This window comes from Scomber scombrus, chromosome 10, assembly GCF_963691925.1.
Source record: "Scomber scombrus chromosome 10, fScoSco1.1, whole genome shotgun sequence".
NCBI classification, from domain to species: Eukaryota; Metazoa; Chordata; class Actinopteri; order Scombriformes; family Scombridae; genus Scomber; species Scomber scombrus.
In genome coordinates this window covers 10,313,499-10,338,391 of record NC_084979.1, presented here as the reverse complement: position 1 = coordinate 10,338,391, position 24,893 = coordinate 10,313,499, and the positions used below count along the sequence as shown (strand labels likewise).

The following is a 24,893-nucleotide window of genomic DNA, read 5'->3' as shown; positions in this document are numbered from 1 at the left end:
GGTGCAGCGCATGCAATTTCAACCCATAACCTGGAGGTCAGTGGATCAAAACCATTCTCTGCTAACTCATTTTGTCCTCGTGGCTGGTTGGCCTCAAAGACATGAGTTACTGAAGAGACAGCAAAGGTTTATAGAGTGGACCAATCTCTGCCAACAATGTTTTACTGGCACCCCGCTGGTTTCCTATACTGCCTTTGGACTGATACAGTGATTCGTTTTTTCTCTGAATGGGTCAATGAGTGTAAACGATTTTGAGGTCACAACCCTAATCCTGACCTGATTATAACACTCATGTTGATGTGTGGCTGTTTTATTTCCCTGATCAGTGGCCACTTCCTCTTTGTCTTTTTATGTTGTATGGTGGCTGGCAAAATACAAACTAGCTAACAACTTCCACCCAATACAATGGAGTATGTCATTGGTGTCTTTGTTTTCACAGGGGAAGTTTTGCTCACTCATTGTTGCTTGGGGACAGGGCCATGCAGAGACCTTCAGAGGGGCAGGTGTTCAAAGTTAAAAAAGGGGCACATGGAACAAGACTTCAAAACAGCATACATATACATAAGGTACAGCATAATCTTTCAAATTATAACAACCCATATTCAAACAGAATGTAACATGTAATCTTACAAACAAATCACATTATACTATATCATTGTCGCCCACCGAACGAAACTGTGCATGTGTGTTACTTTGGCAGTGACATGTTCTTTCAGTTAACAAATTAGATGTGATTTTTGAATCAACATAAAAATCAGAGTAGTTTTATTTGGCAGGGCAAAATCACACTCACCTGTCTCATCTCAACTATCATCAAATAGCATCTCAAATGTTCCTGTTACCTCTTCTTTTGAATTACATCTACCACTTCTTACAGCAATATGAACTATAGCTGTTATGCATATCAACCATGGCACCAAAAACAATATATTTGTAATATATCTCCCTCATTATCATCAGTTCATAATATGATGAATATCACCATTGTGATGTAAAGCAAAAGGGTTTTTTTTACCTAACTGGGTACATTGTACAGTTGCTGTTGCTGATACTGCTGCTGGAGGGCTGTACTGATCGGAGACTATGGACATTAAAATAATAATAACAGTAGAGATATTAGCTGATTTAACAAGTGTTAGGTGACCATGACATGATACAAGGATCACATATAGTGCTTTGAACTGGCTCACTGTGACTGACCTGCTGTCGCAGTTTGCTGAAATAGCTGTGAGTTGATGGTTCATCAGTTGGGTGTTGTAGTCTAAACAGGCTCGAGAATGAACCTTCTCTGGCTTAAGTCTCCTTCTCGTTAGCTTCTGTTCCTCGCACACTTTCTGTGGGCTCCCTTAAAGTAGGAGACATTGAGCCACTATTATTACATTGCAATACAGTGTTTATTATTGTTGTTTTCCATATTTTAATACCTTTGCAATTTAAACAACTGGTACATGTGTTATTCTAACCTGTTGTGCTCTTTGCAACTCAGCTGGGCAGGGATCCAGCTTAAGCAGCCTCAAGCAGCCTCACGCAGTTCCGTTCTTAAATCCGGTTTATTTTAGCTTCCTCCCTTTATGGTGCATCTTTGCACTGCAGAATGAAATATCACGATTAAAAAGCATAAAAACATACAAACAAACACAAACACACAAATTAGCTGCCAGCTAGCAGTAACACTAATGTACTTAAAATTACAATTAGGCTAAATTCTCTAAAACGGTGAACAGAAATACGATTCGCCCATGACAAAAGAAAGTAACTAAGACAAACACAAACAAGACGCCTATCATACTTTTTACCTCAAGCAACAGACTGTGGTTAGCCGGTGGCTAAGACCTGATGTTACAATGCGCACATAATACAGCTGCAAACCCCACTTACCTGCAGTAAAGTTGTCCCTTTTTAGAGCAACATGAAATCCCAAATCACTGTTATTTCTCGCGCTGCTTCCCTCCCTGGTCGCAGCTGCAACTCCGTTACTAACTTTACCTTTCGGGCACGTAATGATGCCCTCAGGTGAAAGGTCATCATGTGACTGACGGCAGACAGGACATGTTATTATTTAGAGCTAAATTATAATTAACTGTGAACTGTTATTCTTGAAACCATGGGCAGGCCTTCACAAACAACAATTTGGGGACACATATGACTGACAGCATAGACCTATGCTGGGCCCATAAGGCATAGGTCATTGGATCAAAACCATCTTCTAATAGTGGGTTTTCACTGTCAGCAAGATGCCCTTGATCACATCTCCCACTTCATGTTTAGATCTGATACTGTCAACTGATGTGTAGCTTCATTTTCTTATTTCAAAGCAATTTTTGGAACAATATCAAACATGTTTCTCCTTCTGGCTTTTGTCAGCACAGGTTTATAAATATTTTTAGATGTTCACTTGTTTTCAGTATTTTCATTCATCATAGAGGAAAAGACAGAGGACAAGTGACAGAGGAGGCCCAAGAGACAGGCGTCTGGTTGTCTGGTAAGGCAGGAGATGAAAATCTGTTTTCAGTAAGGAGAAGATATTAACTCCTCTGAGATCCCTGAACATGGCCTCTGTTTTTATTGATTAAACTTGGTTTCACTCCCAGAAACACATACAGCCTCTTAACCTCTGAGGTTCTTCACAGCACTTTCTCTGCCTGCTTCAAGTAACAGGAAGACAGTTCAGTTTACTCCACCAGGGAAAGAAGACGTTGATGATGACATGTATTTAAATAAAACAGCACATAAGCAGTGCATTTTTATAAACTTTGGCCTCTGCCCTCCTATTAATTTTCTCAGTATGACACACAAGGGTGGTAACAGATAAGTAGTTACTGTTTATGAGGCCAATAACAGGGCGGGATTGATTATGACTAATATTACTTTAATCAATCAGAGAGCCTTTCTTTTCAATAATGACGCAGCTGTAATATTGAATTTCTGGGACATGCAGTAAATGAAACATCTTTGCCAATTATATTTTAAAAACTGTATTTTGCATTTTTAGGAAGGTTTCTTGAAATCTTTTTTTTAGAGGGTTATGGCATAATAAACTGCAGCACAATTATGTTACCAACACAGAGCAAGGAAAGCATTCACTATGGGACAAACAGGCAGTGAAAAAAAAGACGCAAGGAAACCAGAATATACATTTAAAACATATTTTTCCAACAAAATGTAAGCAATGCATTATTGTTTAACTTTCCCATTTCAGTAATTAAAATACCTATGGCTTTTACATTTTTATGAGGAAAACTGTGAGAAGTCGGTGTTGTAAATTATTGTAACAAACTACGAAAAAACCACACAGGTTGATTAGTTTTTATGTTGGATTACAAATATATACATTATATATACTGTATATAGACTACAGTGTCAATCCCAACACAATCCTATCACACAAATGAAGGATTGTTACGCTTGTTGAATCACTTGCTTAGTTCACATTATAACCAAAGTCATTCTTCACATTCCAGTCACATGGATTGTAATTTTAAGAGCATATAGTGAACACATTGCTTCAGTGTAATTGGTACATTCTTGAAAAGCCCTCTTTAAAACTGCGTGGAGGTGAAAGGTACAGTGTACACTTCTCTAAGTAAAAGAAAATAAAAAACAAACAAACAAAAGAAAAAGTTGGATGGGAACTGCATATTTTTCTGCACAGTAACCTACAGTAAGACAACGCTGCTATTGTTGCTTAATCCAAAACAAACAGGACAGACTGAGACTGTGACGTAATTATGAAAACACTACCCAATTCCCATCTACTTTTATTTTCATCTTATTCTGCACTGTCACTCTGGAGACTGAGCACCTTTCATTTTTTGCATACAAAGTTATTATATCCCAACTAAGTTATTGCAGAACACCTGATGGACAAGACACTGGCCTCCTTAACCAGGGATTGTGGGTTTGAATCCTATCGGGTGTGACTGAAGTGGAAGAATCCTGGACCCATAACTCAGAGGACGAAAGATCGAAAACTATCCTGTGACGACTGTTTTTACTGGCAGCCATTCAAGTATGCCTTAAACCAACAGTCAGGCGTCCCTCCAAACATTAAAACAGGTTTTTCTTGCTGTAATCATTCATCCTATTCACGATGATCATTTGAGGATCCTGTCCAAATAAACTGGTGATAATATGAAGCTATAGCCATGGCTAGTAAAATAAACTGGGTATCTTCCATAATAACAGTCATTTTAGTAAGAATGTCCTTACTTTTTGTGTCGTAACAGACAGTTTTCCCGTTCAGCTGCAGCAGAAGAATAGTAACAGAAAAGTAATTTGGGATTAAATATATATATATATATATAAATATATTAACTTCGTTTGGCTAATTTGGATGGCTAAAACTTAAATTTCTAAATTTTGACTGTCGTTTGGGACAGAAATTGTCAACCTATTCTTTACTTTATGGTACAACAACTGGCACATGTTTTGCTGTGCAGATGAGACCATGATGAATGGATGCATTTATTTATTTAATTTATTTATTGATATTTGAGCCCGGTCCTTGAGTGCACCTGAATATCGTTGTATGTTGTTGTACAATGACAATACAGAATCATAAATCTTAAATCTTAATTAAATACATCATGACATAGAGGTCAATAATAGTGCAAATTGGGGGACAATTACATTTATTGTTTAAAAATGAAAATATGTGGAAAGTGCAAACATATACATACTGTTAAAGGTGTAAATGACTTTCTTTTGAAAAAAAGAAGAAGTTGTGATTGTTCTGTCCGCCACCTTAAAAATTGGACTATTACCTCAAGAAGTTCTGCCTGTCTTCTTGTTACAGTAAGATTATAGTCCTGTTTAAAAGCACCAGGCGAGTTGTAGGTTCAACATTCAGTCACGTTTGGGTTGATTTCCTTAGAAGAGATGACAATACATTATACAACCGTTAATATATCTTGAAATCTATTTTACACTTATTATATGAAGTGACATGAAAAGCATTAATGTGCCTGCAGATACAGTTTAAATCTCTTCAACCAGTTCTGCAAAATAGATACATGATTATCTTTTCCTGAGGATATTTTTTTTTAAAGATTGTGCTCACAGACAATCATATAGAAAATACATTTTTAAAATGAATTACTAAATTAAAAAAGAGCAAAAAATAATAAAACTAATTCAAAAATGTTTTTTCCTTATGTCTACGGTATGGTTGGACATGAAAGCAGGACACTACATACCTCCAGAGGCCTGGGCAGGGTGCTGAGGCATCTCTGAACAGCATGATGGACTGATGGGAAGAGACATGAGCTGGGTAGACTATCCGGTATACAACCCTGAGTCTGGAGCTGGAATAAAACTCTATCTGTGGAAACCAAGAATACCGTAGCTTCAAAAACTCCATGTTCTGCTTAAAAAGTATTTACTTGATGCATTCTGCAGTGCATTATTATACATATAGTATATGTATTATCCTGTCTAATTGCACGTTGTTGTTCTCTGTTGTACAGCTGTGTTTGATGATGTTGCTGTGATGTCTTTAAAATGTTTTTTTATATCCAAAAAAGATAAAGACTTAGCCCAGGTTGGATAATAACTACATATACAGGAAAAATCAGAAAGGGAAACGTTTAAAACAGAGCTACAGAGTGGGAGGAGTGGTCTGACCTGTGGTAACAGTAACACAAAAACCTCCACACACACACATCATTTATACTATCATGTGATTGTCGGTGATCTGTGGAAATAGTAGGACACACTCTCAAATGCATGCACACACTCCAGCATTGGAAAAACACAGCATGGGTGTATGAGTGAGTGAACAAATGGGTGTGAGACAAAGAAACAGAGCCATACTATGAGATAAATGAGTATGAAACATGAAACTGACCTGGGCACGCTGCCAGAAACACACTGACACCCTGGACTCCCAAGTCCTCTACAACCTGTTGAATAGCACACACCCCACACAGATGGACACGCACGCACGCACGCACGCACGCACGCACGCACGCACGCACGCACGCACACACACATACACACACACATATTCAAGCACGTGTAGACTCTGAAGCTGGTGAATGAATATTCTTCTGTTATCATTAAGGGCAAAGAGGAGGAAGAGATAAAGTCATATCAGTAAAAGGGTGCATATCACATTTCATTATCTAATATGCAATTACTGGATATCTCATCTAGCTTTACATAATAATTAATTGGATGTGTCTTTGGTCAGCAGAAACAAGTCAATGTGGGGACAGTCAATCACTGAAGCAGTTTTCATGAGTAAAAAAAAAAGCTCAATTGGAAGGTTTTGGTCTGAAAACTTATTTGAAGTTTGAAATCAACCTGTGCTGCTGTTCACGTCTTAACAGATAAAATTAAACTGAAAAAATATGTCAGTGAGGGGTAAAAAGCTTTAGCTTTAGTGATTACACAGAAGACTTTATGTCTACAAATCTGTCTGCTAAACTCCAATGCTGGCAAAGTTTTTCTTTTTCTGACGGCAAATTTCTTTCAGTTTGGTCACTATAGTGCGGACAAAGTGCTGCTCAGGTTATAAACTTGCAAATCTGTGGGTTGAGCTAACCTTAAGCCCCGTTTTCCTCATCTTACAGGCCCTACTAGTTATCCACACTTGTTGCACATATTTAATATTTTTTTCAAAAGGTATAACTCCAACTCCATGGAAGAGTTGCATAAGATGTCATTGACTTAATGACTCACTGAATTTACAACAGTCTGGTTTTTGCCCGAGTCACATCACAAAACCAGGTGCAGTTGCAGCAACGGCCGACATTGTCTCCACTCTGGATAAAAAAAGATATTTGCTGCTCTCTTTATTAACTTCTCAAAAGCATTTGACATGCTGATCATTAAATCCAATTTAACATACATATAGTCTTCAGTCTAGATGACGCTCAGTTGGTTAAATTACTGGGAAAACTCAGACTGTTGTTGCTGATGTTGGTGAGTCAAGCCCTCTTACCATCACTAATTGGCTGCCACAGGGCTCTATTCTTTGTCCACTACTATGTACAATATACTTCAACATCCATTTTTATGCTAATCATACTTTGTTATATACATCTGGCTCCTCTCCAACTCAGACTCAGTTTCGCTCTTCCTTTGATGCTTGCCACTCACTACTTCTTAATCATAGACTTGTTTGAAATGCAGATAAGATAAAGTACATGCTATTCTCCGCATCTATCACATGACTGCTATTGAAAAATGGTACCCACATTACATTACTGTTGAGTCATACAAATATTTGACAGCAGACTGTCATTCAAGATATTTGACTCAAGCATTTAAAATTAATTTAAGCTTTCTGTATAGAACTAAAGGACTAAACATTGAAACTATTGTTCAGTCAAATTTTATGCCCTCACTGAATGACAGAGTTATTCTTGACACAATACCTCATCATTACTTTAGCAGTTACACCCTGTTAGTCACAGTGAATTATACTTCACTAATAACAGTTTTTGTGCTCCTCATTTCACAAGGGTGGATGAGCGTAAAGTAAATACCACTGTTATGCGATTTGTGGTTGTCTAGCCTTATTTGTGTGGTTGTGTTGTAATTTTCTGGTTGTGTGGTTGTCTGACTTTGAATGTTTATTATTCAAGTGTTTTTATATGGTATTAGTGATGCTGAGTTTTCAAAAAAATGAATCATGACATGCCATGAGAGATAATATGCGTGTTAATCTCCTGGTTTGGATGACAGAGAAAACAATGTAATTAAAGACAGACACCATTGACAGGAATAAAGAACCTACAGAAAGTTAATCAATAGAAAAATCCTCAGTATGGTAACTCATTGTTTGATTGACAGATGATTTTTGGGCAGTTTAATGCAGAATCACCTAAATAATTAGCGCCAAGCAGCAAAATAAAGGTAAAAGAATGAAAATCAATGTGAAGGTGAGTTTACACATTGCACTCCAGGCAGCTCTTTTTTTCTCACCTTGCGAAGTGCTGTCATGGCCACAGAGTCCACGAAATTGACGGAGCTGATGTCCAGAACCAAGCAATGAGTGTGTGTCAGTAACTGGGCTGAGGAGGAGGGAGAGGAGGAAGAGGTATGGGCTCCAGCTGGGTTCTCCTTCTGATCACGACTCACTGTCTGGACGTTGATTGAAAAAATTGTGGAAAATACATTTAGAACACTTAAGCTGCCGTGTAACAATTGGTGTAACAGAGAATTTCATCAAACATTCTTGAGAGATTTCCCTTTTCTAACTTGAGGGATCACAAGCACAAAAATCAGCCATGCACACACACATGCCAGCTGAATACACACACCTTGTATATTGTACAAAGCAGCTGGCAGCACTGCAGCTTGTAAAAATATATCCAGATATTTGGACTTCACGTGGAAGGAATGCAGCCTCGTTTACTCTCTGAATTACAATTACAAGCCCATTTCTCAATCTTGAACTGTTGCACTCAACATCATCTCTTTCTCTCCTTCTTGCTAATAGCCTAATCTTTATTCATTTCAAACTGCTCTTTTAATGTATGAGTATGTGTGTGTGTCTATGTGTGCATGTGTGTGAGTGTGCAGCATTTGTTGGCACCTCTCTGATCTCTGTGAAGATCAGCTCAGAGTTGGCAAAGTAAATCGGACTGGAACAGGAGAGTATAGTCATGCCAGGAACTTGCATCGCCTGTTAAAAACACACACATACACACATTTAATAAATGACATGCTCAATGTTAAAAAGAAAAAAAAATCTTAATAATTTAAAGCATGTCCCATCTTTATGTGATAACTTAGCACAATAGTGAAAGCCCGGACAAAGGGTCAGAATTTGCAACAGTAATCTGGTTCACTTACTGTAACTGTGTTGTGCTTGCATATCATAGTAAATGGAAAACAGTCATGCTTATCAATTATTACCAAAAAAACAGGATGTAGGCTCTAAAACTAACAATGAGCCATCTAGTACAGTACATTTCAGAATATGTCATTTTGAGGGAAATATTAAAGGACAAATTTCTTTATTTTATTTAATATTTTACCATTTACCACTACATAGATTATAGTGATGAATTGATTATAAAATAAGTTTAAAAACAGGATGCTTTTTTATAAAGGCCTCCTTTTACTTGTTATTGTATTTCACTTGTCTTTTTCACATTTATTAAAGCATGTGGATTGCAATTTCAGTCAAAAGGAGGAGATTTTGAAACAAATATTAAAACCAAAATAAAACAGTTCTGTGATTGGTCCTTTAGTTGCAGTCCAGCTTCTTCTAACAGGCATACTAACTCACTCCATTTAGCCATAAATTGTATTTTTATCCTTCACTTTTTAAAGACTACGCCATCTTCCATTTGTATGAATTCCTTTTGTTGCTATGACAAATACTTTATCTTCAATGGTTTTTAAAACTGTGACCTAGATACTTAGAGACTTCATTTTGAGGTGAAACAATGAGGTAATCTCTCCAATTGAGCAACAATCAACATTTAAGAACCTTGTTTTTCTTATCTTGGAGATGCTGCCCATCGCATGATTGGGGTATTTTATTATAGCCTGATAACAAAAATCAAAACAGACGAGTAATGACGACTCATTGTCAGCTACTGTTCAACCCATATTTGTTTCAACCAAGCAAACTGTGCATGTGCTGTTGAGTTAGTGCCAACCTATAAAGGATCTACTGCATTTGGGCAAAACAAAGCTTGGCTGTTTTATTTATTGATGAACACGAACCAAACTAATCTGCTTCTACAGTGTACGATCAAAACAAGAAAAAAGAAAGAATAGGGTCATGTATACAAAATGAATTAATGATGGGGGACTTTTACAACACACACCATTATGAATGCACGATGTGTACTTGACAAAATGCACAGAGGGGAGTTGTGCGGCAGCCACTAGTGTAACAGACTGAGGAGAGAATGAAGTGGAGGGAACAGAGAAAGCGAGACATTGACAGGAATCCACTGATGCTCTGAGCTCAGATAGATTGCCTTTTGACAGTTTGGTGTTTTGATGGGTGACAGATGGAGATTTTCAGCCAGGGATTTATTTTTAGTGTGTCTTGGCTGCATGACAGTTGCACCATTCAGAGTGCCTCATTACGTTTATAAAAAACTGACCTTCAGCGGAGAATTTGGTGTTAATGAGTGTTGCCGCACATGTTGAGAATGCAGTGATCTAATGGTTTCCTGCAGTTTCTAAAACCCATTTATGTACAGAGTGAAAGTACAGTGAAATACTTAGGCAATCCAAAATGTTTAAACATAAAACTTTAAGATCTATCTTGATTCTCATATCTCTTTCCATTAAAAACTGGCACTTATTCAGACTGACATTGATCTACATCTTGCACATTGGTACCCATCTAGTGCTTGCCATGCTGATTTGCATTTGCATTTCAAATGCTGTGATCCAGTTGGAAGCAGGGTGTGTTTCATATGCATATACAAGACAGGCTGTGGAGAATCCATTATTGACTGTGTTTCACACTGATGACATTTTAGATATGCAAGTCCAGAGCCTGCAATCAGCTAAGATCAGCAGCAATTATGTAAGGTCAGTGTGAATCAGTCCTTTGCATATTGGAGGTGAATAATGGTCTGCTGGTGAATTACGAACCATTAGATTCATGAACCATTAGATAGATAATTATACAGGCAGGCTCCATATTAGATATAAGTATGAAAGCAGTCATTTGTTTCATTATAATAGTAGTATTATTGTGAAGTAGCACAGTATTTGTATAGTAACTTGTTTTCAAGTTTCAAGTCCAAAAGTAAAACTAATGGGATAAAATGTCAAATATCTTGAGCAACTTCTGTGAATTCAAATTTGAACTCTGCCACATGTCTTTGACACTTATTTGAACAAGTTCGGTAAAAAGTTTTGTAGCTCAGCTGCAGAGGAACATTATGACAGGAGAGTGGAGATAGAAAAAGTTCAAAGTGATCTAGTTGTAAAAAACAGACAATATGGTGGTGATTTCAAATAGAATGTTTGAATGTTTTGGGGTTGTAACAACACTGCCTTCTTTAATGCCTTCATTATAATTCAGTAATTGTTTAACCAAGTGAAAAACAACTTAATTCAAGGAATAGTACTACAATTTAGGAGATATGTTTGTTTGCTTTCTTGCCAGAGTTAGATAAGGTCAATATCACTGTCATGCTCGTATTGTTAGTTAGCTAAGCTTAGCATAAAGACTTGAAACAGGGGGAAAAAGTTAGCCTGGCTCTGTTCAAAGGTAACAAAATCCACCCATCTAAAGCTCACTAATTAATAGGTCATACCTTATTTGTTTAATCTGTACACAAAAAAGGTGTGTTACATGCATGTGGTAACTAATTATTGAACTGACATCATTCATGGACTCTTGTCCTCAGTGGAAATGATGATGTAACATGTACATTTTTACATCTCTGTTTGTGCACAGATTTAACAAACAAGGTAATTGCAAAATTTAGAGATACTGGTGGGTGGATTTTTGGACAGAGCCCAGCTAGCTATGTCCCTCTGTCCCTCTGTTTACAGTCTTATATTTAGCATACAGACATGAGAGTGGTGGCTGGTGGAGAAAAATAGAAACTTTGAATACATAGGAAAACAGTCGGAGAAGAGTTCAGATAAAAAACCTGTGGGCTCTTAATGAATTACTGACTTAGTTCTTGGTTTGAGCTCATGGACAGGAATCGCTACTGTCAGCTAATTAAAAGTTTAAAAATTAACCTCTTCTTCAAATGAATTAAATGCATCTTCGGAAAGTTTTCATATCATTAAATCCAGACAAAAGTAATTGCAAGTTAATGAACACAGAACAAAGATGGCAGATGATGACAAAAAGTTTGAGTGTTCAAAGCCTTTGGTTGGAATGTGTTTGCTCTTTCATGTAATTTCCTAATGATCTTAGGCCTCATTTCAATTTATCTCAACCAAACTTTATCAAACAGATTGAGGTTTTTCAAGAGATTTTTGTGAGAGTTGTGAAACAGATTGAGTGTACCTCAGTGTAGAGTCCCACATCTCTGTAACAGTCTGTACCAGGAATACGACCCAAAACAACAGTGGAGGAGCTGGGAGATGAGAACAAGATGAAAGACGGGAGAGAGACAGAGGGGAATATTAATGAGAATGCAAGTCTGCCTGGGAGACAAGTGAGAGGAGGGAAGGAGATAAAAAAGTTTTAAGATGTATGAAAAAAATGTATAAATAAATGACGACAAGACAAATCCACTCAGTCTTTGCCTTAGTACAGACCCTTTGTATTTTAAATGAAAATCATAAAAGAACAAAAAAAGGAACACTCTCACCCTTGTGTTACCCTAATATTCTCTTTATACAAGTAAACAAGAAAACATACTGTATGATCAGAAACAATAATCATTAAATGCAGCATTTTATAAACTGCTGTTAAATTTGTTCTATTGTGTATCAAAAATACAGTCAAAGTTTCACAATCTCCTTTGCATTTAACTGCAAAGATCATTATGTCTCTGTAGTACTTTACAAAACAACATTTTTCCACCTATTATGTATTTATTACAATTGTACAAAGTAAAAATAGTTAACTTCAACTTTAAGTACAATTACATTATCTCTTGTTTTGTGCCACCAAACAATGCATCTTTATGATGTACAGTATAAATGCGAATGATATAGTGTACTCTGTTTGTCAGACGTCATGTTATTCAAAAGTTTTTGAATTAATTAAATATCAATAAATGAGTTTCTCATTTAACAGGCCCCACAGTAAATGATTGTTGATTCAAAAGTTGTCTGTTTTCCATTTGTCTGTTAGTTTTCCCCACAGTTTTAATATATGGTACCCCAGTTGGTAGCCCACTGGCTGGGAAATGATATTATTTCCAAGTTAGAAAGTATTATCAGCTTATGGGGGACAATTCACAGTTCATTTGCGCAAGATATTTCCTGTGATAATAATTAGAATTTCTTATGCAGTAATGATTTGTTAATGTAAAATGTTCCATGTAGCACAAGTAAAATATTCAATATTTACTGTTGTGTCCTGTAGATGAATATGACCAGAGAGAAGACAGTTGCCAAAGCCAGACCCAGGTCCAGATTAAAGACCAGGGTAGAAATCAATGATGTGACCCACACCAGCTAAAGGAGAGATAGGAGGAAAGATGAAAGGTGCAGGATCAAGAGGGGATGTTTGCTGTTTGTGACCTGGGTTCTGTGTTATGAGCTTGAATAATGATAAACTACAATGATGTGTGTGTGTGTGTGTGTGTGTGTGTGTGTGTGTGTGTGTGTGTGTGTGTGTGTGTGTGTGTGTGTGTGTATGTATGTGTGTGTGACCCACCAGGTCTAATCTGTCAGACTTCCAGAGCACACACACATCTTTGATCTGAGCCACTATCCCCTGCAGGTTCACAGCGATGATCACTGCCAACACTGCCTGGAACACACAGTAAAACATCTTCACTGATAAGCTCTATAATTCATGATTTTCATAAGAACTGCCAACGCAAACTTTGTTGTACAGAATCATAAAATGGCTACCCTCTGTTCATCCACAGGTGCCCCACAAGGATCTATCCTTGCCCCATTACTGTTTACATTGTATGTCAATGACTGGGCATCTGCATGTTGTGACACCTGAATTTGCTCCAAGCACTGGCATCAAAATCTTCTTCCGTATATTGTTTTTTTTCTTTTCTCGTGCACTGTGTGACAATAACCTTGTAGAGGTGTATATGAAAACTTCAATAATGACACATTCATATCTTTGGGAGCCCTAACCCTATCCCTAACCCTCAGAACATGTGAGGCCTTGTTTAACAACTTATGTAGCAAACATAAATTATATTTGTCATCACAGATTCACTTTACCTTTGGCAACTGCTCAAAGAGATGACCGATCTCCAACAAAATGGTTAGAATCACCAGAGCTGATACCAAACCTGCCATCTAAGAAAGTAAATAAAAACACCACAGAGGGGAAAAAAGGACTAATGAGAAATATGGACAATAGAAAAAGAAAAAGACGTATTCAACATTGTTTAAAGACAACAGTAACTTTTGGGTTTAATGGGATACCTGTGATTTGACACCGATACTATCCTGGACCATACTGCGAGAGAAGGAGCAGCTGACAGCGAAGCACTGGAACAATCCTCCTACGGTGTTACACAGACCCAGAGCCAGCAGGTCCTGAAGCAGCGATAGACCCAAGGAATTTGAAAGGTTATCATGTTTTCATCTGTTCAACTCCAAAATAATATCTTAGGGTTAGAGTGATCTTATTATAAACTATAAAATATTATTCCAAGATTTGAATGGGTGAAATGAAAATGGTCTTCAGGTAACTTATGAGCTTCATAGATTTTTGGTAATGTTACTGTTAAGTTTAGAGCTTAATAAGCCAAAAGCCTGAAAATGTAATCAAGAATTTGTTATAAATCTTGAGCACTCCACCAGTTCTCTTTAACAAAATACAAAGTTTAGTACTTCAAGTTCATCATTAGTATTTTTTGTATGCAGGGTATCAAGTCTGATACATTTTTAGCAACTTTCTTCTCACTGAAATCAATTTGTAGAAATAAGCGTTACTCTTCCCAATTAATTAATACTTCACAAGATCTGCACAACACATGTTTGATTAGTTCTGTATGGTTGTCATCTAACCAGAGCTTGTTCTTCTTGTTTGTCCTTCATTTACATATGCTCCAATCTTGAGGGGCTCACATTATGTGACAAATCCTAATTTAACATTTTTCCTCACTCTACTGGTTTGACTGAAATATCTCTGCAGCATCTTTCTTTCAGTGAAGCTACAAATGGAATTCATCTGGCTCATAGAACCTTTGGTGAGGAAAAGTCAGACCCACTTTTAACCATCCATCTGCTTTGCACCACTTGATCACTGCTGAGAACAGAGCCGTGGCCCTGCATCATTATTTCTGAACTAAGTTTTATTAGGGTTATTAACATTGGCAGAATTCTCTGGACACTCCTTCAATCTTGAGGCATTCTTTTTATAAAACATCTATCTATCTCTATTGGCAATCAATAATAACTGCAATAACACAGACATAGATACAGCTCACATTTAATTCCCACGAGGTCTAAGTACAATTTTAACATGAGTAAGCTATATAGTACTGGAGCAACACTGTAGACATGTTGTTATTTACTGGCAATTCTAGCTGCCGTATGCACTATATATAACACTAGTCACATGGTAAGCTAACAGTATATTGCTGCATGAAGTTTACTGAGATGTTTTTTTTTAAGAAGCAGTGCCTTAGGAGTATCTTGCTCAAGAACATGTCAACAGAGAAAGTGCTTATCAACATAAGCACAAAAATAACTAAATTACTTTAAAATTGGGCTCACACTGGATTATTTCTGTGTGAAAGGATAATTTACTTCAAGTTTAACTCTTCTTAAACTCTCTTTACACATTTTATGAATCAGTGGTGATATGATTTATATTTTTTGTTTGTTTTGTTTAATTTTGTACTTCGTTTAAAAGGGCTTAGCTGGTTTTAATGATTATGTATCTGTATAACAATAATATGGACTTTTCTACATCTTTTTTTTTAGCAATCATTCAAAAAGCAGATTTTATAACAAAAGTTGAAGGAGTTAAAACGGCTGTGAATTTACCTGACTGGAGTCCACGGGGTAGCCATGTTTGTGGGAAAACACTGAGCCCATGGCTGAGAGGAAACTGAAGCCAACCAGAGCGACAGACAGAGCTGGAATGAACAGCTCTCTGGCCTGCGACAACGACGGAAGAACTGGGGAAGACAGGCTGGAGAAGAGGTGGAGGAGGAGGAAAGAAAGGTTGAAATTAAGTAATAATCTAAAAGCCTCAAAAGCTATATCACTTCAAATCTAAGGTAAGCTAAGGTAAGATAATAATCAACACAGTAGTCTGAGAAATTATAAGAAAACATAGAAAAATGAAATGACAAGGAAAAACAGACAATGACACAGTTCTACTGACCCACTGGGTATGTGTCCCACCACCTGGACTCTGTGCTGTCCAGCCAGATCCATCTGCACTGACAGGATCGTGCCGAGGACAATCTGTGAGAGAAAAACGACGTTTTATTTGACGTGACATTTTCTGTGCAGAATGTCCAGTTTGGAAAAGAACAATATACAGTATTCTGCATCCAAATGTCAAATCAGTCAGTCTGCTTGTACACACGCAGATCCATGATAAACAGTTGGGTGTTGATCTTCCCAAAACATACTGTAACTTCACATACTTGAATAGATCATTAGGTGAACCCACATATACATCTAAAAGATATAAAGATGACCAATCAGATGTTTCTTTTCCAGTTTGTGGGTGTTTGATTTGGGTTCTTTCCATCACTGTATGCACCAAGTTCAGTGTCCATGTTGGCAAGTTTTGCCTTAGCCCCTTTTTCAGGATGTGTTTCATTCAGCATCTTAGTTTACCATACTGTTTAAGGGTATAATATGGGTTGGAGATTGATTTTTAATTTTAATTTTTAATTTTTATTGCTCATCTATGTTTTTTATGGCATACAATTACCATTATAACACTTAAACAAAGTAAAATAAGAATCAATGTGTTTTCATTACCTTAGAATAAGCTCTTTATGTTTACAAAGGGAGCAGGTCATCTTCCATGGAGCCCACCATGTTGCTACAGTAGTCCAGAATGGACAAACCAAACACTGCCTCTAGAGAGGGCCTTTCATGTTTATTGAGAGTTTTGCAGCCACCGTAAGTTCTCTTACATGCTTGGGAGGGGAGGGAGAGGGGATGGGTATGCAGTTGATTGCAATGTGCAACCTCAACGCTGATGCCACTAAATCCTACAGAATGGTCCTTTAAATTTTTTGTAATTTATTTTTGGAATAACAAAATAAAAATGCTTTTAATTTTTAAGTAACTCTTGCAAGTATCCTTATAAGTTTTTATATCAATTGAAATTTATGTTTTTTATTTTATTTTAGGCTTTTAGTTACAGTTATCTACAGTGACTTACTGTGAGATCCTTATAGTAATTAAAATAACTTATAAGCAGAAAAAAATAAATAATATTAAAAAAAATAATGCACAAAACAAAGAAAAACAAAACAAACTATCAGAAGACAGAATGATGATTAATCAGTGGCCAGGTGCAGAAATGTATTGTATGTAGGGACTCTGGAGATATTAACAGATTTTTATATAATTATGAGTCATTTATCAGCTCATCACTGTGGCATCTGTCCATCTGGGTACATCTTATGGGCATGAGTCTACTGTGTGTGTGTGTGTGTGTGTGTGTGTGTGTGTGTGTGTGTGTGTGTGTGTGTGTGTGTGTGTGTGTGTGTGTGTGTGTGTCTGTCTGTCTGTCTGTCTGTCTGCCTCACCAGTATAAGTTCCCATGGTATAGCGACAGGCAGCTGGTTCTTAAAGCGCTCATTCAGCATCTTGCCTCCAATGAGTATCATCATAGAAACCAAGGAGACTGACAGAGTTCCTGGTACAGCGCTGGTTACTCCGTTCAGAACATCCTTTAAAGTCTGGAAGAAAACACACACACACACACACACACACACACACACACACACACACACACACACACACACACACACACACACACACACACACACACACACACACACACACACACACTTCTTTTAAAAACCAAAAACACATCAACAAGTAACTTAAATCTCAACTACCATAAATATTTTTAAATGACTTTAACAATGTATGTACGCTGCTTTATCAACTCTTAACAGAATATATCTCCTAATGCTCTGAGGCCACTTCCCTGTCAGATATGTCTAGACACTCTTTTCTTTAAACCGCTCCAGTGCACAATAGGTTATGGTCCAGTGATGCCAGAAGAAAACCACCACTGACAAACATGACCCGCCCTGACACTTTCCAAACTCAACCTACACTTTGAAATGCTGTTCATGGAGCGGTGACAAGGTTCATGTTTGGGAAAGTATTATGCCAAGCTTGAATTTTCCTTGTAATGCCAAGACTAAGAACAAAATCGCTTACATACCAGGCGGGGAGTTCCTGTCGTCTGAAATGATGCCAACGCGGAAGTAATTTAAAACTGCATTCTATCAAAAGGCCACCAGGGGGCGACCGTTTTGGTGTCAAAAGGACTTCCGTCTCTATACAAGTCAATGGAGAATTCATTGATTTGATTCACAGGTTCAGGAGGGGGCCCCATGCCCCGCCTGATGCCCATATAAGTAGAATCCGTGTTTTTATTTTTCCCGGCATGCACCTGAAATTTTCAGGATTGGCGCTGCTCAGATCCGATAATATTGGCCTCCGAGCAGCAGTCCACAAACCAGTGGGTGACGTCACGGATGTTACGTCCATTTCTTAAGCGGCGTTCAGACCAAAAGCGTCTGACGCGAAAAAATTGCTTGAAACGCTTCTATCGCGCCGCTTGATCAAAATGTCACTTTTTTGGATCATTGCTTCATTCGCGCTTGTCGCTCGAAAAAAAAAAACGGCGCATGGGCAAACGTTTGCCCGCTCATTTCTCAACCCGCTCTCTTTTCACGTCAACCATGGCTGAAATAACCACCATTGCTGCACTGTACCTGCTGTACAAGATCGGTAAAATACCGCTGTCTTGTCATAAATGACCGGGTGCCCACAAACCGCCACGATCAATTTCTCCTCCATGTTTGTGTGCAATAGATGTGCCCGCCGTCACGAATGTGACGTCGGGAGATACTCGCCGCTGATTGGATGTCCCGGCGCGATGCCGCCTGAAAAGTTCAATTTTTCCAACTTTATTCGCGCCGCTTCAGACGCTCCAGACGCTTCATTCGCGCCGCCTGATATAATCGCGCCATTTACATTCATTGTCTATGTAGAATTGCTGCTCAATTCGCGTCAGACGCTTTTGGTCTGAACGCACATTTATATACAGTCTGTTACATACCCTACCGCATACAATACTTTTTTCCAAGATAATTAGATTCTTTGAGTTATGAGGTAACAGACACAATTAGGATCCACAAAAGCCCGGCCTGGCGTTCCATTCCATCCGTTCTCTTGTTAACATTCAAAAACAATTAATACCCAATAAATTGTTGTAATTTTTGAATGCCAACCAAATGTGTTATCTTTGTGTACTGATGCCAAAATTCGTCCATCAAGTATAATATTGGATATGCATTTAGCTTAAAGAATAGGGACAGAAAGTGGCTTTCCAGATGAATTGGACCCCTTTGAGAAAGCTCACTTAATTCCAGAAGTTGAAGGATCAGAGGCTAGCTGAGAGAGGACTTCAGCTCTTTTTTCTTGTTCCTTGAGGTCAGCCACATAAAAGTCATACAGGAGCTTGTGTAGCTTCAAAGTCTTGCTTGAGGACACTTATGCAGTGTGAAATCTTGCTTACATGAGTGTGTGTGTGTATTGCGTGTGTGTGTGTGTGTGTATTGCGTGTGTGTGTGTGTGTGTGTGTGTGTGTGTGTGTGTGTGCTTTACTACAGTCTTTCAACTGACCCAAGCTGAAGCAAGCAGTCCAGTGTATCTCTGTGCAGGTATTCCAGTCATCAGTGGCAGCTGAAGGGCGATCACATGCAGGCCTGCTGCTGTGGTGTAGCCTCTAATAAGAGGATCGGACAACCAGCGACACACACCACCGCCACGCAGCAGGTAAAGCAGGAGCTGAGGGAACACACACATATGCACACACAGCCTTAAATTACAGATTTTTGACATGGTGGATGGTTTATACAGAATATTTTCATTATTTGATTTAAGTGACCTGTCATGCTTTTATAACACCACGTGTTGTAGTTTACTTTTTGCTGGTATGTCATATTCGCCTGTGCTGTAGAGCTCCATTTCTCCAAAAACACGTCAGTGATCCACACTGGGTGACATTCTTGTGACTATACATGGTACGTTGTAAATAACATGAGTATAAAGTCAAGAAGTAGTTGTATCACAACATGTAACTCTGTAAACAGAAGTGCATTCCTGCACATGTTAAGTGGCATCTGCCTTACACAGAACTTCTCGAGAGTAAAATCTTGATCGCTGTTATTAGTCTTTGGAGCCATTTCTGAACAAACTGACATGCCTGAACTCTTAGTGGGGAAGCAACTAATAATGTAATTTGATTTGTTAGTAATTATTTATGTTAGTAGTTTTTGGACAACAACAGAGGTCTACAGCACAAAGGAACACAATATATCAGGCTTTGGATATGCACACAATACTTGTAAGTATGATGAGTTCATTGTTGGTTTGGCTCTGCCTATGAGAGTTGTTAACAATAAGAAAAATATAGAAAATTACTAGCCATATCCTTTAACCTGCATGTCAGTATGATTTCCTAATATTTACTAGAAGGCATTTCAATAGGTATAACACTATTGGAGTCAGATGCAAGTTTTATAGGTGGGAGAGTGAGCAATGACTAAAGAGTGAGGTCTTCAAGTTGAGAAAAAGTGAAAATCCAACAGATATGGCTGTTTTCCACTCTGGTCATTGTTGATCTGGTAGTTGTTGTAACACAAGGGCAACATGCCTGTCAATACAGAGAGGTTTAAATTCATGGCAGTGTAGGAGGTGAGATGGGGATCACCCACTTCTCTCTGTACCTGTGACATCAACTGGCAAGGGGAACCTGCATGCAGAGGATTGGGGTGTGGTGTAATAGCATAAACTTCCCATACATTACAGAGGAATAAAAAATATACCAAACAACAAAATGAACATCACAAATACCTAATTTTTCCACATTTAAATTTTTTTTAGGGCAGATATTTTCTTTAATACCTCAAGTTGACCTGTGATGAAGAAGGGTACAAAAGCAACAGTGCAGTTTGAGTGTTTTAGAGAACACAGCATGTTGTGTATGAACATCAATAGAGGTACAATGATGAAAACAATTGTGATGCTTAAGCGAAAGTCTACTGGGGAATTCTCTTCTTCTGCTCATCTCCATAATGGAGTCAGAGGTCAGAGGTCAGAGGTCAACTGCAGAGCGGTGAGTGAGTGCTTATGCATACTATTTACCAATGTATTGTCTGTTGTGTATGTGTGTGTACCTGTATGAGGCCACAAAGGAAGGTGAGTTGCACAGCCACATTCACTTTGGCTGCTTCCATATCAACCTGACTCTCTTCAATGCCGTTGCTTAGCAACTCCACGTTAGCCGTCACAGACCCAATCATGATGGCCAGGACGGCAAAAGTTCCTGTAACATAAACAGACACACAAACAGTACAGAAGATCTTAACTCAGTAATGCAGTGTTGGGTTTAAGAGTATTTGTTAATCACACAGTGGTATGAATGCATTCAAGTCTTAATAGTCAGCGTTCCTTTTTACATGTCATTTTTTGTGGCTAATTTTTGACTGGTGTTGTATTTTTTAAAAGATATTTTGTGCAATATTAAACAATAATCTTCAGTAATACATGTTCAGAGGTGCCAATAAGCAAGGCATTGAATCCTGGAAATACTCCTCACTGAATACTTTCTAGATATGGACATCATTTGATAGTCACCGATGGAGAGGTGTCTGGAAGTGCCGAATATGAAGTAGATGATCAGAGGATAGAGAGAGCTGTACAGACCAAACACTGGAGGAACTCCTGCCAACATGGCGTTGGCCATGCCTGGGGGAAAAAAGGAGAGGTGGAGATGAAAAGCCTGTCTTCATTGAACAGCTAGTGTATATTACTAAAAGCAAATAAATAACCTGTATCTTTTAAGAACTCAACTGCTCAGAAATGGCTGTGCATTTTTTTTTTTAAACTCATCAGAGGATTGTTGGAGGATTACAGGGTCTCTGCACTCATGAAGCATTCTGTTTTTTGAAAGGACGGCAGACACCTTAAGGTCAAGTTGTACAAGTTTCTCTGACAGGACCGATACCCTGATGGGTGATTTTACAAGAACTGCCAAATAAAGGAAAAAGATAGAAGAAGGAAAAGAGGAACATTTATCGATGCACAGAAGCATGTATATCATATATGATTGCATTCTTGAATTGCAGTTATAGGTGTTATGGTCCCGGAAAGAAACTTGCTTGCACCATTTGCTTAAAATGTCTTTGCCATGTCAGGTAAAAAAAAAATTTCATGAATGTTTGTCATGTTTTTGCCTTCAACATGTATACTGGAACTTATAACCCAAATTCTCAAAGAAATCAATTGACTAAATTATGTGGAAAATATGATAAGAAGAGGTCACATATACATGGCTCTATCCAGGCGACTTTTAGATGTTTAATATGTATAAAAACACTTTATGTGATTAATATGTGATTGTTATCTGTTGCTGCATCTTCACCCTGCGGCAGATGCATGATCCCAACACTGACTCCAGATACCACGTCTTTGATGGCGTTTTCTTTGATGGAGTAGTGAGGCAGCCATGACAGGACAGGAAGAAAGCCCAGCAGAATGCTCTTCAGCCTTGGACCAGAACACCTGGAGGAACACAAACATACACATACAAACACACGCACACATAAAGGGCTTCAGATAAAGGACCTAAATCATCTGTTAGCCCTAAAGTGTGGTTGAAGGCCCAAACTGACATGCAGCAACTCCGAAAACAAAACCTATCTTTTGACTCACCAACACTGTGTCTTCACCCTCTCCAAAAACGTCAGGGACTTCTTTTCTACCCGCTGCCCAAGGACATCCAGCTGTGCTTCATCCAAGGCGACAGAAAGATAAGACTGCCTGTAGTGGGGAAGGCCATTTCGGTCAATGCTGTCCATCTAAAATCTAAAGCCTAAATGATTACTGTCAGTTCAGCCAACTTTCACTTTGTTCTTGTTGCAATACAGGGTCTGTGTTTAATGCGTCTCGTGGACTATTCTTTATGTGTCAAATATGTGAATGAAGTTACATGACAAAGCAGAAGAAGACTGGTAGTGAATGTACAGATAAACAAGCGAGTCAGAGAGAGAGGCTGACCTATTCTGTATCAGCATGAGGCTGCACGAGTACAAAGAGTTCACATGCGAAAGCGAGAGTATGAGAGTAAAGCACACACATTCCCCCGAACTCGCACGTGAGTCAGGGAAGGTGGAGAACAGCCTTGAACTCTGCACATTACAGCGAGTTTACAGCCCCCTTTCTCCTCCCCTTCACCCCCCCTCCCATTCAGTAACTCTGAATGCCTCTATTATCACAGCTCAGCTTTCAGAGACTCATGGTCTGAATGTGTGTGTATGTGTGCGTCTGTGAAAGAGAGAGACAAAGTAACAGAGAGAGAGACCGCAAATGAGAAAGAGAAATATTTCTCTAATTTAGTCTATTTGAATGTATTCTACTTTGTACAATCGATCATTTTTGACAAGTAAATGTGGAATTTATTGAAACTGACATTTGAGAATGAAGAATGAGAGGCACATTCAGATAAAAAGAGGGAAACTTGGGCTTTTTTCCCAGAACTGTGGGAATCACATAGACTGCATGAATAGAAACTGTTACAGATACTGTCTTTACAGAAACTCAAAATGAATATTAAGTGTTTGTTATCATTCTTTTAATCTCACTGCAAAAGAGAAAAAACAGGGCTCCAGACCCTCAGCTCATTAAAAAATAAGGTATGCACTCTACAGAAAATTGAAAAGATGTCAAATAAACATGGTAAGTTTTGTTTCAGAAATTCATACACAAAGATTTAACAGGATGCCTCATTTGTTCATAGATATAAACTTCACTCCTAACCCCCTGGTAATTTAACAATGATAAAAATCTTACATGTATCACTTATAAACAAAATTATATATTTGAAAAAAGCAGATTGGCGTCCTATGAAAAGGAAAATACTGTCCACGCAGCACTGATCCTTCAGTAGTGTATCTGTCTCAAAAGCAGCATGAGGTTTCGGATGCGTTCAGCACGGCAGCGAGGTGACTGGTGCAGTGGCAGCTCGAAGAAAGAAAAGGTGAAGCTCCGAGAGAAACTGAGGTTAGTGACCGGACGCAGTGGTGGGAGGCGGGGAGGACGAGGCACCCGGCGCTGGGGCAACACCCTCCGCCTCGCCCGTAATTCTCTCCCCCCTCCACCTGCGGAGAAAGAGAAGGACAGACGTGGGTAAAGTGAGAGCAGATGTTTTGATGGAAGATCGAAAAACATTTAGAAAATTTAAATATGTAAGTATAAGTAAGCTGTCCCTATTAGTGGACCTTTAGTTAAGATTGTGTGTGTTTGTGTGTGTGTGAAAGCCCAGTGTGTGTTAGACAGAATATTAAAAGGACAGGCCTATGTTTTCACGCTCAACTTTAAAGTTCTTTACTCAAGTTCTACGCCCATGACCCACTCACACAGGTTTTTTACTCATTTTGCCTGATCAGACCTCTTCTCAGGGCTGGGCATACAGGTTGTGCTTCACTGACATCTCCCTTACCTGCCTTACTACTCATTGTTATATCATCTTCATAATAAATCACTACCACTGCAGACATTCTGCCTTATAATGGCATAAAAATAACAGGTGTAAATAATAATCTCAATGAGTGCTTTTGAATCCCACTGAAGTGTTCCAGTTCTCAATGAAATTGCTTAATGGGTCACTGAACTGAAATGTTGCTATTATTAATGTTAACAACAAAGTGTCTGCTACAAAAAGGTTTTTAAAGAAGTTTAGTCCACCAGAATAACTGAAAGCACTTGTATGGGTGTGTTGCATCACTTTTGTTTGTCAGATAACAAGTCTTCTTTCTATGAGACAGTATGGATTGCTTCCCATTTAAATTAAAACAATAAAAACTAAACTTACAGCTTGACATTATTTTTTAAATATACATGGTTAGACATGAGTATCACTGGCCTAATTGTGCCAACCATACCTGCACTGTCCTGAGGGACTGTCACAGGTGGGGATGGGACTTGAGAGTTAAAACTTGAAATTTCTTCATCTTTGTTCTGTCTCCCACGGTAGGGGGTAGACGGCGTGGGCTGAGGAGCAGGCGGAGGTGGAGGTG

At 38.4% G+C, this 24,893-nt stretch overlaps 1 protein-coding gene across 1 annotated transcript; it reads right to left on the bottom strand.

Moving 5' to 3' along the window:
* Positions 1 to 4,729: 4,729 nt before the first annotated feature.
* Positions 4,730 to 23,802, bottom strand: LOC133987308 (prestin-like). The gene is made up of 19 exons (XM_062426626.1): positions 23,668 to 23,802; positions 22,531 to 22,638; positions 22,241 to 22,380; positions 21,454 to 21,564; positions 20,994 to 21,142; positions 19,438 to 19,602; positions 17,319 to 17,471; positions 15,929 to 16,011; positions 15,586 to 15,733; positions 14,014 to 14,127; positions 13,807 to 13,884; positions 13,277 to 13,372; positions 12,968 to 13,074; positions 11,954 to 12,023; positions 8,543 to 8,632; positions 7,930 to 8,088; positions 5,846 to 5,972; positions 5,196 to 5,320; positions 4,730 to 4,868 (listed from the first exon to the last, which is right to left on the bottom strand). Coding segments are annotated over exons 1-19 (2,055 nt in total). The 5' UTR covers positions 23,670 to 23,802; the 3' UTR covers positions 4,730 to 4,838.
* Positions 23,803 to 24,893: the final 1,091 nt, after the last annotated feature.

Bases quoted from the DNA above. Each gene is read 5' to 3' on its own strand.
- LOC133987308 (XM_062426626.1), bottom strand. The intron at 21,565-22,240 runs GTGAAGATGCAG...TTTTTCCCCCAG, and splicing joins GATCATGCATCTGCCGCAGG to GCATGGCCAACGCCATGTTG. The intron at 17,472-19,437 runs GTCAGTTGAAAG...GTTTTCTTCCAG, and splicing joins GACTGCTTGCTTCAGCTTGG to ACTTTAAAGGATGTTCTGAA.